The following is a 14,205-nucleotide window of genomic DNA, read 5'->3' as shown; positions in this document are numbered from 1 at the left end:
TACGGTACCGGCAGATTTGGAATTGGATTTATTGGCAGCGAATTTCGTTAATATTTTATAAAATTACGATTGGGTTAAAATAATAACCGCCCGCGCCGGGTCGGTAACGCACGTTTTCGCCGAACCGTAATAATATTTAATATCGAGGGTAAAAAAATTTGTTACGGCTTTTGTAAAAATTTGCAAAACGAAATTAACGGGAACGATAATTAGGGTGGGAAAATAACCGTTAGAATTTTAAATAATTTTATCGTATAAACAGCGAAAATATTATATATAAATAACCGTAAAATAAATGGTTGTTTTATTTATGTTTATTTTATTTGCAAATAGCCAATTTTTAAAAACCAATTGTTCGAATTTAAAAAAATATAAACGTTTATAAATAAATAAAATTAACTTTTTAAAATTAAAAATTATAATAATGGTTATAAAAAAAAGGAAAAAACAAAATTAAAAAAGGCAATAATTATAATTTTTATAAATAATATATAAAAAATTTATTAATAAATTAATGGGGAAGCTAATACTGACCGGAAAAATATTGGAAAAATCCCAATTCGACCAAAAATATTTGCCTTTAATTTTTGGATAATTAAAATTTATTCCATTATCGACGTCCAATTTATTAATAGGAAGGTCGTTTTTGCAAAATTGCAAATTTTGAACGGTAATTTAATTTTTATCCGAATTAAACATCCGATTAAATTAGGGGTAATTTTTGGTTAAAATGGAAAATTGGGTATAATAGGCCAATAATGCTTTAAAAATTTTGACGCGGGTTTTTTCGAAAATTTCCTCGTTACCGCGGTTAATTTCGGCCAAATAGTCGGCGATAATTAATTGGGTTTGTATAAAATTGAAAAAATCGGCTTGTTGGTTATTATTAAAAAATTTGGAATAAAATTTAATAATATTAATTTTGGGTTTAATAATAATGGGACGATAAAAATAACCCTCGTGGTATAAATTATTAATAATATTTTTAAACGTTAATAAATCCAACGGGTATATTTAAATTTGGTACGCACGTCTTTTTTTTTTAACCGTTTAACCTTGGTGGGTTCGAAACGGGACCAAATATTTATAATTAATATTACTATTGTTTTATTATAATAAATATAATTTAAAACCGATAAATTTATAACGTTAATAAATTGGTTTATTCGCGAACGAATATCCAAATAATATTGGGATTTTATTAAATGGAAATTATTTAAAATAATAACGTTATTGGCGATTATTAAATAATTAACCGCGGTAAATAGGGTGGATGATTATTTAATATTAAATTTAAATGGGTTTCGGTAATTTCCGTTCAAATTATTGGGATTTGTTTTATTACCGACTATAACTTTATTTTACCGGCGAAATATAAAATAAAAAAATAATAACAAATTTTAAATTAATCGTCGATATAAAAACCGCCGTATATATAAAATTTTAAATTGGAGGTTAAAACCCGTTATTATTTTCTTTTACCCCCGTAATAATGAGGACGATAAATAAATTATTTCCACCCAGGGCGTTGGATTTTTTTAAATAAAATGTAAAAAGCGGATTATAATCGAAATACGGAATAATTTCGCGCCATTATAAAATTATATATATAATAAAAATATAACGGGGTAAATATTATGTTTTGGAAATTATGGATAAATTGGCGTTAATCTTTTTTGGGGTTTTTTTCGTATTTATATTTATTTATAAAAATATAACGTAATGCGATTATATATATATAATTTATATGGTCGATTGGCCGTTCTTTCGTAATTTTCATATTATTGCAAATACCGTAACAATTATTATAATCGAATTATATTTTATTTTTTTATTGGGCCGTTGAAAAAATATTTTCGCCGTTATATAAAAATAACGTTTTAACGTTTTCGTATATATTTATATAAAAAATATAAAAAATATATATTAATTTTTATAAATATTTTTTTATAGTGTTAACACCACAAAAACCATTGGAAAACTTTTGAAAATTCGCCGTATTGCCCGTAAATATGGTGGTAAATTGGGTTATTCACGAAAAAAAATCGGAATTTTACACCCGTATTTTTACGAGATTATACCTGGTTTAACGATTTTATTATCGACCTCCTATTATTAACAAATTTGTATATAATTATAATATTTATTGTTTGGTCCATTATCGTTTGCGCCGTTTTTTCCCGTTTTAATTATTTAATTAATTAACCGATTGCGAAAATTTTGTAATATTTATATTCCCGCGTTTTTTCGCCCGTTTTTATTAAATATAAAATTTGTAATTTTTTGCGTTATATTTGTAAATTTTGGAAAATTTAATTAAAAAATAATCGCTGTATTATTTAAATTATAAATATAATTATATAATTGGAAAATATTCCAATAAATTCTTTTTCGTCCAGGCCCTATTATAAAAATAAACGAATATTTTGGCGAAAATAGCGATTTTTAATTATAATAACGTTAATTACGAGCGTAAATTATATAAACGTCGCGGGTTTGGAAATAACGTAATTATTACGAAATAAATGCCTTATTTTTCCAATTATTGGAGTATATAGATTTTTTTAAAATTTTATTTGGGCAATTTATACGGTTATTTTTTTGGAAATAAAATTAATAAAGCCCTAATATTATACTAGTAAACGTTACAATAATTTTCAAAATAATTTATTATATTGGGTGGTATAATTTTTTTTATAAAATTCAAAATAACGCGCCCAAAATAAAGGACGTTCGCGAAAACGCATATATTTGGTGTTTATTATTTTAATTTTTTTTATTAATTATATTTTATAATAATTAATAAGGAAAAATTCGTGGTTTAAATATACCGAAAAATCCGGTTTGGGGGAATTTTACCGATTGTAAATTATTATTTTCGTTTAAATTTAATTTAAATGTATTTTGGAAATTTATGGGGAAAAATTACGTTTATAAATACGTTAAAAAATCCAATTACGTAATTTGTAAATTATTACCATTTTTTTATAATACCGCGGACGTTTTGGCTGGTTTGGTTATGGGTTTTAATTTAATTGGTTTATATTTCGCGGTTAAATCTTATATATTAAAATATTAATAAAACGCGAAAAAATATGCGGTTTTTTAAAAATTAAATCCGCGTGCGGTTTTTTTGAACCTTTATTACAAATTCGCGGGATTATTTAATATTAACGTTCTATATTATATTACGCGTTTTACGTTTTATATATTTATATTTATATTTAAAAATAAAATTACAAATATAATTCGGGTTTTGGATTCCGCTTTGGAAAAATCCTTATAAATTGTGGTTTTGTCGATTTTTGATGTAAATAAATCGTACCGAATAATAATATCGATGGGGTTTCGTTTATTAAAATCCCGGGAAATAAGGATTTTTATTAGGAATTGGCGTATTTAAATAATACGGTTTTTGCTGTTTATATATACGATAATTTTGGGAATTTGGAAAACGGTTAATGGGATAATATCCGCGGTTAAAAAAAGGAAACGTTTATAATTATTAACGAGTAATTTACGTTCCAAACATTATATTATAATCTTTATATTGGGCCTATTAAGGGGAATACGGACGAATTATATTGTTTTTTTATAATAAAATTGGTCGAAAATATAAACTTTAATTTTTGCTGTAAAGGTTGCGGTATATTTGAATATAGGTACGGTTTTTGGTATAATTACACGAATTATACGTAATATAAAAAACGTTTCCCTAAAATTCTTTTATTGTAAAATTATATAAAATTTATTAATAATAAATAACGTAATACGTTGGTGGAAAATGGGATTTCGTAAAATTTTGAAAAATCGGTAATTGGTAATTTATTTTGGACCTAACAAAATATAAATATATATTTGTAAACGATATACGGACTTTAAAAATTATTGTGCTATAAACGGTTAATTTTGGTAATTGGTCCGGGGTATTTATATTAATATTTATTATAAATTGGTTAATTAATTTGGAATTAATGGCGGAATACCGTTATATATCATAAAATTATTTTTTTTCCAATTTATTTAATAGAATTATTCAAATGGTAATCGCGTTATTCCGAATAATGGATATAATTTGCAATATTAAATTTTTGCCGTAACCCGTTTTCGCGAATAATATAACGTTTATTATATGGTAAAAAACGCGGTATATATAATTAATTTAATCGTGGTAAAAGATTTGCGGGGGGATATTGGGTAATATTTATATATTTAAAAAACGTGTAATAATTAAAAAAACAAATTTATATTAAAATGTTGGATCGTTTAATATTTTGTTTTGTTTATATAATTTCGGAAAAATATTAATAATAGTTAAACCGTGGTTCGAACCGGTGGCGAAATTAAAATCATTTAAAATTACGTTAATTTAATTTAAAAAAAAATATATACGGAAAAATATTTGGGTATGGTGTATATATAATTTCGTCGATATAACGAAAGGTTTGGGGGAATAATAATTTTCTTTTTTGAGGATTATACCGTAAATACGTTATTATATCGTCCCACGAATTAAGGATAATAAATCCTTTTATTTGTTAATAAATATTTTTATATATAAATATTACCCTCGTTTTTACAATCCTTTATATATTCTTTTTAACGGGTTTTATATGGTTAAAGGAAAATAAAGGGTTAATATTAGTATTATTGGCGGTTTAAAGAATGCTAACCTTTATATAAAAATAATAAAAAACCTATATTAAATTTTTAATTGAGCGGAAATATTGTAAAATTTTCAATTTAAGGTAAAAGTTTTGTTAATTTTTATTTTTAACGATATATTTAATTATTTTTGCTATGCGTTGTTGCGAAATTATTGCGCAGTAAAACTGTTTAAAATGGCGAAATTATTTTTATTTAAACCCAAAATGAACAAATTATCCTTAAACCTAAACCAAAGTGATTTTTGGTTGGATTCACAGGTATAAACAAAGCCACGAATTAAGCTACGGCTTAATTAGTAGAGCTCGCGTTCAGGGATAAGCCCTGAGACTACCCGGGTCCACAAATTAAATTGCACGTTTATTTTTTTACTTTATAAAGGGCCTCCCGTAGGATTGGTAAAATCGGGCGAAAAAAGCGGTTTTCCGATAAAAAATTAAAAATACTTTAAAAATATTTGGCGGGTGTCGGGTCGTCGTTTATTTCAAAAAACGTTTACCGGCGGTGGTAACGGCCGTTAAAAAAACGGCGGGGGCGTTATATTTATTAAATTTCGCGACGTTAATAATAACCAGGTTTATATCGACCCGTTCACCGAATTATTTTCGCCTATAATTAAATTGGGTGTCGGTAAAACGCCTTAATATAAATGGGGAAATAATTTTATTGGTTAAATTAAAATTCGGTGTTTTAAATTTAGTTTAATAAATTAAAAAGGCTGCTGCTTTTAATTATAATATAATTATATATAATTAATTGCAATTATTTACACTATTTAATATATTTTTAAATTTATTAATATTAATAAATAAAAGTCAAAGGAGGGATAAAATAATAGCAGCCCAATTCTTTCCTTTAAGCCGTTTTAAAGGGATAATTAAGGGTAATAAAAAATTCGCCCCTTAAATGGAGCAAACTTTTTTACTTAAATTAAAAATTAATACCGATTTTTTATTAATTTCGAATTTTTTTGTTTTAATTTATTATTATTAATGGTAATAATTAAAAGTTATTTTATTTCCATTTTGGAAGTTTGGGAATTTAAATTTCAGATAACGAAAAAATTAACAGCGACATTATATTTTAAATTATAATTTGTAAATAATTTCGTTTAAAATTGGGAATAATATTATTTCTCGAATATTGCATATAATAAATCGTTTTACCGTTTAATCTACGCTGATAAACTTCGGCCAAAATTGGGAAACAATTTCCAAAATTCCACTAATTTGTAAATTTTATATTATAAAAAATCGCTGTTAAGAATCGGGCCAAAAAACCAAAAGGGCAACGTTGGGCGTTTTAATTTTAAATGTAATTTTAAAGAGGTTACGAGGTAATTTTAAGGTTTTAAGGTTGGAAATTACTTTTAGGGATAATTAAACCGTAAAAATGGCAAATAACCGTCTGTTAACGGATAGTAGAAATTTTATATTATTTATATAATTTATTGCATAATTAATTGTTGTTATAATTATTATTATGTAAAATATTGGAATTGGATACGTGTACCGATTCCATGGCATAATATCTTTAATCCGGATTGCCGGAAGTGCGGGGTAAAACCACGTGATTAGTTTTGGCCACGCAGGGCTGGCTGGAGCCGTTTACTTAAATCACATATTGCATTTATTGCATTTATAAGAGAATGCAATAATAGCGGCAATTAAATTTATGCATTTTATAAAATTGTTATATTTATTATTATATGAATTATACCATTAAGCTATATTACTCATTTATCTTATTTTCTTTATTGTAAAAAGGACGTAATATTTAAAGTGTTATACGTGTATGCGTTTTATTTATTTTATTCGTTTATTTATTTGGGGTACAGGGTAGCCTGATGAAATCCGCTCCTGTTAACATGCAAACCCTGCCATAAATTTATTACTTTCGCCGACGATCGGAGTACGAAATTTAATGGCCCTTCATATTATTACCGGGAGCCGAGTAAATTTTAAATTAATGGACGTAATTGGACGCCTGCCTTTAACCTGTATTGCGTGTGCAAATATAGGGTGTGTAATTTCTATAAAATATCAATTGGGAAGGACGGGGATTAATTATATATATTAAACGACGTTAAGCGGGCTGCTTTAATTAAGCGAAAAATAATTTAGAAATTATATTTTTTATTTATAAATACGTATTAAAACCTCCAGGTAAATTTACAAATTCCAAATTATTTTAATAATGAATAAATGCGCCCAATAACCCGGTAACGTAATAATTAAATATTAAACCGTTGGGCGATATATATAATAAATAAAGGGGTGAAAAAGGCCGGATATTATTTAATTGCAATGGCGAGACCACTTATTACACAAAAATTACGTGCGTTTACCGGTATATTGTGTAAATGTTTAAAAAAAAATTAAACATTTGGAAATGGCGGTCCCGATAATATTTACAAAATAAATTGTTAAAAAGTTCGAAGTTTTTCACCAGGTCGCAAGAGGTGCTCCACCGCAATATTAAGGCGCAGCGATAATTTTTATATGGCGATTACAGCTGTTTTTTATATTTAATAAATTGTTGCAACTATGCCCAAATCCAATTTCTTTATATTATTTTTTTCCGGCGTTATTAATGGATATTTGCGTTATATTACAGCCAAAATTTTGTGTTAGTAATTAACAACGGTTTTTTTTTTAAGATATTTACAATTTATTTCCCGAAAAACTTAAATGGATTAGTAAATACAACCCGTTTATACTTTTTTATTATTATTGCGTAAAAAACGTGCTCCCGTTTATTAATATATTTAGGTAAAATAAGGATTTTTTCGGTAAAAAAGAATAGCGAACAATAATTAATATAGTTATTACCGCGAACAACCACCGCCTTTTTGAATTTTTGCGAATTTTTAACCATATTATATAATTAAATAATTACAAATTCTTATTTATACAAAATTATTAAAGCCCGAAATAATGTTTAAACCTACGTCCCAGCCTGCAAATCCGATCCAAAATAATAATTGGGGAATACAAACTCCTATTATTTTAAAATTCAAAAAAAAAAACACACAAAAGGGATAAAAATTAAAAAACCACAGCCAAAAAATTGCATATTCCGGTCCCAACACTTTTCGGGGGACGGGTTAAAGGGGTGTTCGAACTGCCGATATTATATAAACCAATTTTCACGCAGGTTTCCGGTGGAGGTTTTAACAATAAACTAATAAAACCGGGGCTAAATTTATTATCATAACCTTTTATATATTATTTGGTGTTATATAAAATAATTTATCTACAATTTTATTTCCAATTACGGGGGCTTATAATTAGGTTTATTAATAATATAATATTATTATTTATCGAGAAAAAAATGTGGTTTTTGCGTTATTTCGGTCGGATAACACCAAAAATAAATTTAACGGCTTATTTTATTATAATTTGGATTAAAATCAAATTTGCTGTTATTTTAACGATTTTGGAAACGGCGATATATTACGGGGCCGTTAACGTTTGCAAATAAATATTCTTTTATTATTAGGTTTATACGGACGTTAAATTTAACCATTTAAAGATACGGTGGTAATAAACTATATAATATGTTATTTGTAGTATATGGCTATTTAATCGTACGTTTATCCTAATCAACTTATTATTTAAATGGTGAAAATAATAAATACGACGTAAAATATTTTTAAATTCTATAAGAGCAGTTTTTAAAACTCCCGGTAACGTAATATACGTTCGATATTATTTAAACCTAGCCGCAGCCGTGCCAAACGCGTTTTACAATTTAATAAACGGCCGTTACGGTAAACGTGGCTCTTATCCCTCCGTTTTACGCAAAATGGAATGACAAATACCCGCTTAATTCGTTTAATATTACCCAATTAAAAAATATTATTTACGCCATTATAAAATCAGCCGATCGGATAATATATTTGCCCCCCGTTCTTGTAATGGAAAGAATTTAAATTTGGTTATTTGACGGCTGTGGTAAATGTTTGTTAAAAGTTTACACTTTTACAAAATTAACAGTATAATTTGTAATTTGCCAATGTATATAATTAAGCTATTTTAAGCCATTTATACCAGTCAGAAAGGCGTTTATAATATATATTAGGCCGTTTATTATTATTGCACGTTATTTTGGGCGGTAAAACGCGGGCGCCAGCGTGGTAAGGCGTAAAGTAATTATGGCGAAATAATATTAAAATAAATATATAGGAACCGTTATTGGTAGAATATTGTTAATTTGCATTAAAATATCCCAACTTTTATAGATTATTTATTTTTATTAAAAATTAGGTCTTGGACGGGGGAAGTTTAAAATAAATATAAAGCTTGGAGGTTCTAATACGGATTAATAATATATGATAAATAATTATCGTCGATATTTGACCGCATTTTATTTTACCACGTTTTATTATATAATATTAAATTTTGTATTTTACCGCTTTATAAATAACGTGCCGTGGTCGTATCCGAACGGCTGGTTTGACGGTCGCGTAAATAACGTTTTTAACTGGGAAACCGTAAACGAATAGGGCAGGCGTTCGTAACCCCATTTTAACAATTTAAATTAAGACATCCACATAAAATTATAATAAACAGGATAATCATTAGTTTGGCTACGTTTATATAAAATAATTAACCAGTCGAATAAACTCCTTTATACGGGGTTATAACATTTAAACTATGGTGAAGTAATAGGGGTTAATAAAGTTGAAAAATAACGTTATTTTACGGTTTTATTGTATAATTTTACCGCAATTCTTTGCAAAATAATAATTTTTAATTTTTTAAAATAATGTTAGGAAAATATGGAAACGATGTAAAAAATAACCGATACGTTATTTATAATATGGAATATATATGGGCCAATTTAAATCCATAATCCAAATAAAAGTAAAAATATTAAATTCGTGCGCGGAATTATAGAAATTATAAATCTTTAAAAATCCATTACCAATTGTTCCCAAATCTACAAATTATGGCAAAAGTCCCCAAACCCTATAATTAATTTGCAGGAGTTAAATAATATAATTTTAATAATAATATGTATAAAAATTTATAATAAAAATGAAAAAGGTTTTATAATATGTTGCCGGAAGATTACCAGCTATTATTTATAATACTTTCCGGTTCTTTCGACAAATAATAGTCCATAGGTTTTTTACATTTATTAAAAAACGTGGATAATTGGTAATTTTGTAAACCGACTTCCCTATTTGCAATATTATAGGCAATTTCGGTTGCCCAATAGGGCCCTTTTTATTCCTAGCGTTAAAAAATTCAAACTGATAAAAAAGGTGTAATATATTAAACTCCGCCAGAAAAAGTAGTTATAATAATCCCATCCTATTATATCTTTAAATATTTAAATGGGTTGGAATATGTTGCTGTTCGTTTTTGTTTGTGGGCGTAAAGCCAATAATCGGTATAAATAATATATATTTATATATTTATATATTTATAATAATTAACCTAACGTGTTTAAAATATTTATATTCCAAGGTTTAACCTCTTAAAATAATATAATATAAACCTAATTTCAACTATTTACTTTTTTTCGTTTGGGTTAAAAGAGAAAGGTTTTTTGCAATATATTTCAAGGGAAAAGTTTTCCTTTTAAATAAATTCTATAATAATATGATAATAATTATATATATGGGCGTTCTAATTTATTTATTTCCGTTAATGAGCATTCTTTTAGGCTTACTTATTTATTTATTCTTTTATCATATTAAAATACGCCGATTAATATTTGGTATATTAAAATAAATTTAATAAAGTTAATTAGGGTTTACAATATGTTTTTAATTTACAATTATTGCGCCGCGATTTAAAAATAAGGGTGGATTAATTGGATATATTATAAAAAAGGGTAGCGTTAATAAATTTAAACCAATAAAACGGTTACATAGTGAATTTGATAAACTTTTCTTTTCATTTTTTTGTTAATATAATTTACGGGCTTCCACTTTGGTTATAAATAGGGTTATTATTGGGAATGTTTTAGAGTGTTAAGCCGGGGTTATTACATAATTTTAATTCGTCGTTTATTTGCAATTTTAAGCAATAATTAGGTTTTTTTATTGCGGTTAAACCGTTTTTAAACTACCAGCGGTAAATAATAGGTATATAAGAGTTAATATTACCGAATTATAATTATAACGGCCATATCCATTTTGTAAGGAAACCAAATTTATAAGCTGCCCTTTTAAACTTTTTATATAATTAATAATTTAATAATAATATAATGCAAACAAAAAGTAATTTGGGTTTATATTTCGGTAATAATTAAAAAGTAAATATACGATTTAAACAGGGTTGGCCGAGTTGGCCGAGCTATTTATCGATTTAAACAGGGTTGGCCGAGTTGGCCGAGCCATTTATCGATCGAAAAGGCGTCACCCATTTACGGAACCTTTAAATTTTTAAAACTTCAATATTTAAAATTTAATTATAAACGGTAGCGTTTTTTTAAAAAATGTTCTAATTTAATACGCCATTAAAGATTTTTAAATTTATATTTAATAACGTTTTCGTTGCCTATTATTATAACCTGTAATAATAACGTCGTTAACGGAGGTGTATTTTAAAATACCGTTAATCACCCTCGTTACCAACGTAATAAAATTTAAAATTGTATATTATTATGGCTTTTTTAAACCTGTATCTTTTTAACTTTTTCCGCCACGTTATTATTTACCCTGCGTTTATCCGTCGTCCTCTCTCGTATGGTATAATACCGCGGTATAAACAGTATTCTTTTAACATAATTATCAGGTTTTACAACCAACCGTTAAATTATTTTGGCATAATTTGATTTTTTTGCATAGTTTTTTTTAATTTCGATTTCGATAATATAAATATAAAATATTTTCCGATTAAAAACGTTGATTGGAGTAAAATAATTAAAAATAATACCGTAATAATCGAAAAATATAAATAAAGATAATTTTATTTTAAATAAAAAATTAACGGCTGTATTTAAATTTAAAAAAAAACGTACGTAATTGGGTTTGGTAAATCGCCGCACCAGCCGAAGTATTCGTCCCGTATAATAAAATCGACAGGAAAATTAGGCCGGACGGCTTACCCGTATAATTTGTAAAATATTAATTTTGCAAACTTCAGCTCGCCAGGTTGTGGAAACGTATAATAATATACCTTATAAATTTATATTTCGGCCAAAAGAAGTTTTTGGATAAAGATGAGCGGTGTTTTAATTTAAACTCGCAAAAGTATATCCAAAAGCGGCGGATGGAGTTTATAAGTTGGTGCGTAAATATACATTGGTATATAAAACTTGCATGGTTGCATGGTATAATTGTTTCGTAATCCGCGGTCTTGAAAATTTTACGTAATAATAATTAAAAAGAAAAATTATTAAATAGGTAATAATATTATCCGGTTAAATATATAAGGCGGGAAATAAATTTAATAAGGGGTGAAAACGTAAAACGGGGGTTTGGAACAAATTCTGTAATTTGGCGCAATTATTACAGGTGGCTGGCATTGCATTTTTTATAATTATATTGTGGAGTTTATTTATTAGAATATAAAGGTCTTTACCATCCCCATTAGGGGATTGGTGTTAACCTTAACTTAATTTTTCTTTCTTTTCGAGTAACTGTAATTTCCCCAACGTATTAACGACATGCCCAAACATTATAATATTTTTAATTATTAACGTTAATATTTCCCCGGTTTATATTCTTAAAACAGGTATAAACCATTATAACGGCCTTTTAATTAAATTAATATTACCATATTTTGGCCATATGGTTAAATAAATTGCAAAAATAAAATTGGGTAAATACGATAAAATCCTATTTTTTTTCGAATTTTTAGGGATTTTGCTCTGGTTCAAAAAACATTACATTACTTTTTTAAAATGGTTCGAGTAATTTGAAAAAAGTTATTAAATAATATTTGCAAATAACTGGAGCAAAGGTGAAATTATTAAAAATTATAGTTTAAATATAGTGTAAAAAGTTCGCAGTATTCCATATAATTTGCCAATAAAAACAGGACCTTTTTTAACACCACCTCGAATAAAAAAAAGTCACCTATGGTTTTCCAGGTTTTTTTATTAATTATATTAATTTTAACCGCTTTATTTATTTAATTTTCGTTATTAGGAGATTTTACACTTATTTTATTGTTTTTTTTGTAAAGGTGTAAATATTATAAATAGTTATTATCCCTTATTTTTTGCGAAATTTATTATTTTTAAATAAAGTTTTGATAAACTTTATAATCCCGTCTAATTTCTCTTATTTAACAAAAGTTAATAATTAATAACCTTAGAAATAATATATTTATACACCGGGCCGGCGTAATTCGGATTAACGGCGGCGATTGGAAAATTATTGGGAGATAAAAGTTAATTTTTTAGGGTGATTTTCACCTATTATCTTTAAATATTAAATTAACAACATCTAATAAAAAATACTTTTAAAAAAGTTTAACTTTTACGTAACCGCGTTGGCGAATTATAAAAAATAAAGGCAATTATGAACGAATTAATTTAATTTAAATGGTTTTATAGCCTAATTATATTGGCGGAATCAATTGAAAAGATCGTTTAAACGAAATATTTGGCTTTATTTCCACATTCTTATTTTGGGAAAGTATTAAATATATATATTAATCAATGGGTTTAAAAACCGATTATAATTTATATTAAAATAGTATAAAATGCATGAAAATTTTTTTATTGGCCGTGAATTTAAACGTTAATTTATATTAATTATTTCACAAACAAAATTTAAACGACGTTTATATTAAAATTAGGTTAAAAAGATTCGGCCCAACCCGTCGATTACGTTGTGGAAAAACCCTTCGGCCCCTTCGAATATCCACCTTTTATCCGTATAATTTGAATACTATTTTTTATAATTTATTATAGCTTCACCGTTTCCGTTAATTGTTAATAATAAATTAAAGAATTCGTTTTAGAGGAGGAAATTAAATAAGGAATTTATTTTTTCGGGGTATTCGATTATAATTTTGTATTTACGTAAAAAAAAAGCTTAAATATATGTTATAATTAAATAAAATAATTATTTTTATATATATGTATATATCGAAAAAAACCGGATTATAATCACCATTTTTAAAAAGCCTGGTAAGAATTTGGCCGGAATAATATTTACGGGAGCAAAATTAATTATTTAAAAAGGCAAAAAGATATTCTCTGCCAGAATAATAGAATTCCAGGTTTAATTATATTAATTTAAAAAGCTTGAAATAATAAACATAATTATTATTATTACCTCCGTTAATTTTTAATCCAATATACAATAATGTAAAATTAAATAATTTTATCCTTATTTATGCGAAAAACCCCTTATTCTTTTACTATCGCCTTTCGATGCCTTATTAATTACAGCCTTTTAATTTTAATACATATTACGGGGCTCGTGCCTTTCAACCTTAAAAAGGTTATTTAGTCCGGGAAATTTATTTGGCGATTTCTTTTTAAAAGCCAGGCCGAAATTAAGTGTTATATTAGTTTTGCGCTGTTTTTTTATTACTCTCCCAATTTCGACCTTATTTTTTATTTTTA

General features: G+C 26.4%; 1 protein-coding gene across 1 annotated transcript; it reads right to left on the bottom strand.

Annotated features, from left to right (window-relative positions):
- Window positions 1–11,295: 11,295 nt before the first annotated feature.
- PgNI_11996 (uncharacterized protein) lies at window positions 11,296–11,723 on the bottom strand (the record flags this gene model as incomplete). Its single annotated transcript, XM_031131953.1, has 2 exons — window positions 11,296–11,398; window positions 11,644–11,723. Coding segments are annotated over 2 exons (183 nt in total), but the record flags the coding sequence as incomplete, so codon positions are not given.
- Between the last annotated feature and the right edge of the window lie 2,482 nt (window positions 11,724–14,205).

This window comes from Pyricularia grisea (assembly GCF_004355905.1).
Source record: "Pyricularia grisea strain NI907 chromosome Unknown Pyricularia_grisea_NI907_Scaffold_8, whole genome shotgun sequence".
In the NCBI taxonomy this organism is placed as follows: Eukaryota; Fungi; Ascomycota; class Sordariomycetes; order Magnaporthales; family Pyriculariaceae; genus Pyricularia; species Pyricularia grisea.
The sequence above is the reverse complement of the archived record's forward strand: the minus strand, read 5'-3'. Positions and strand labels throughout refer to the sequence as shown.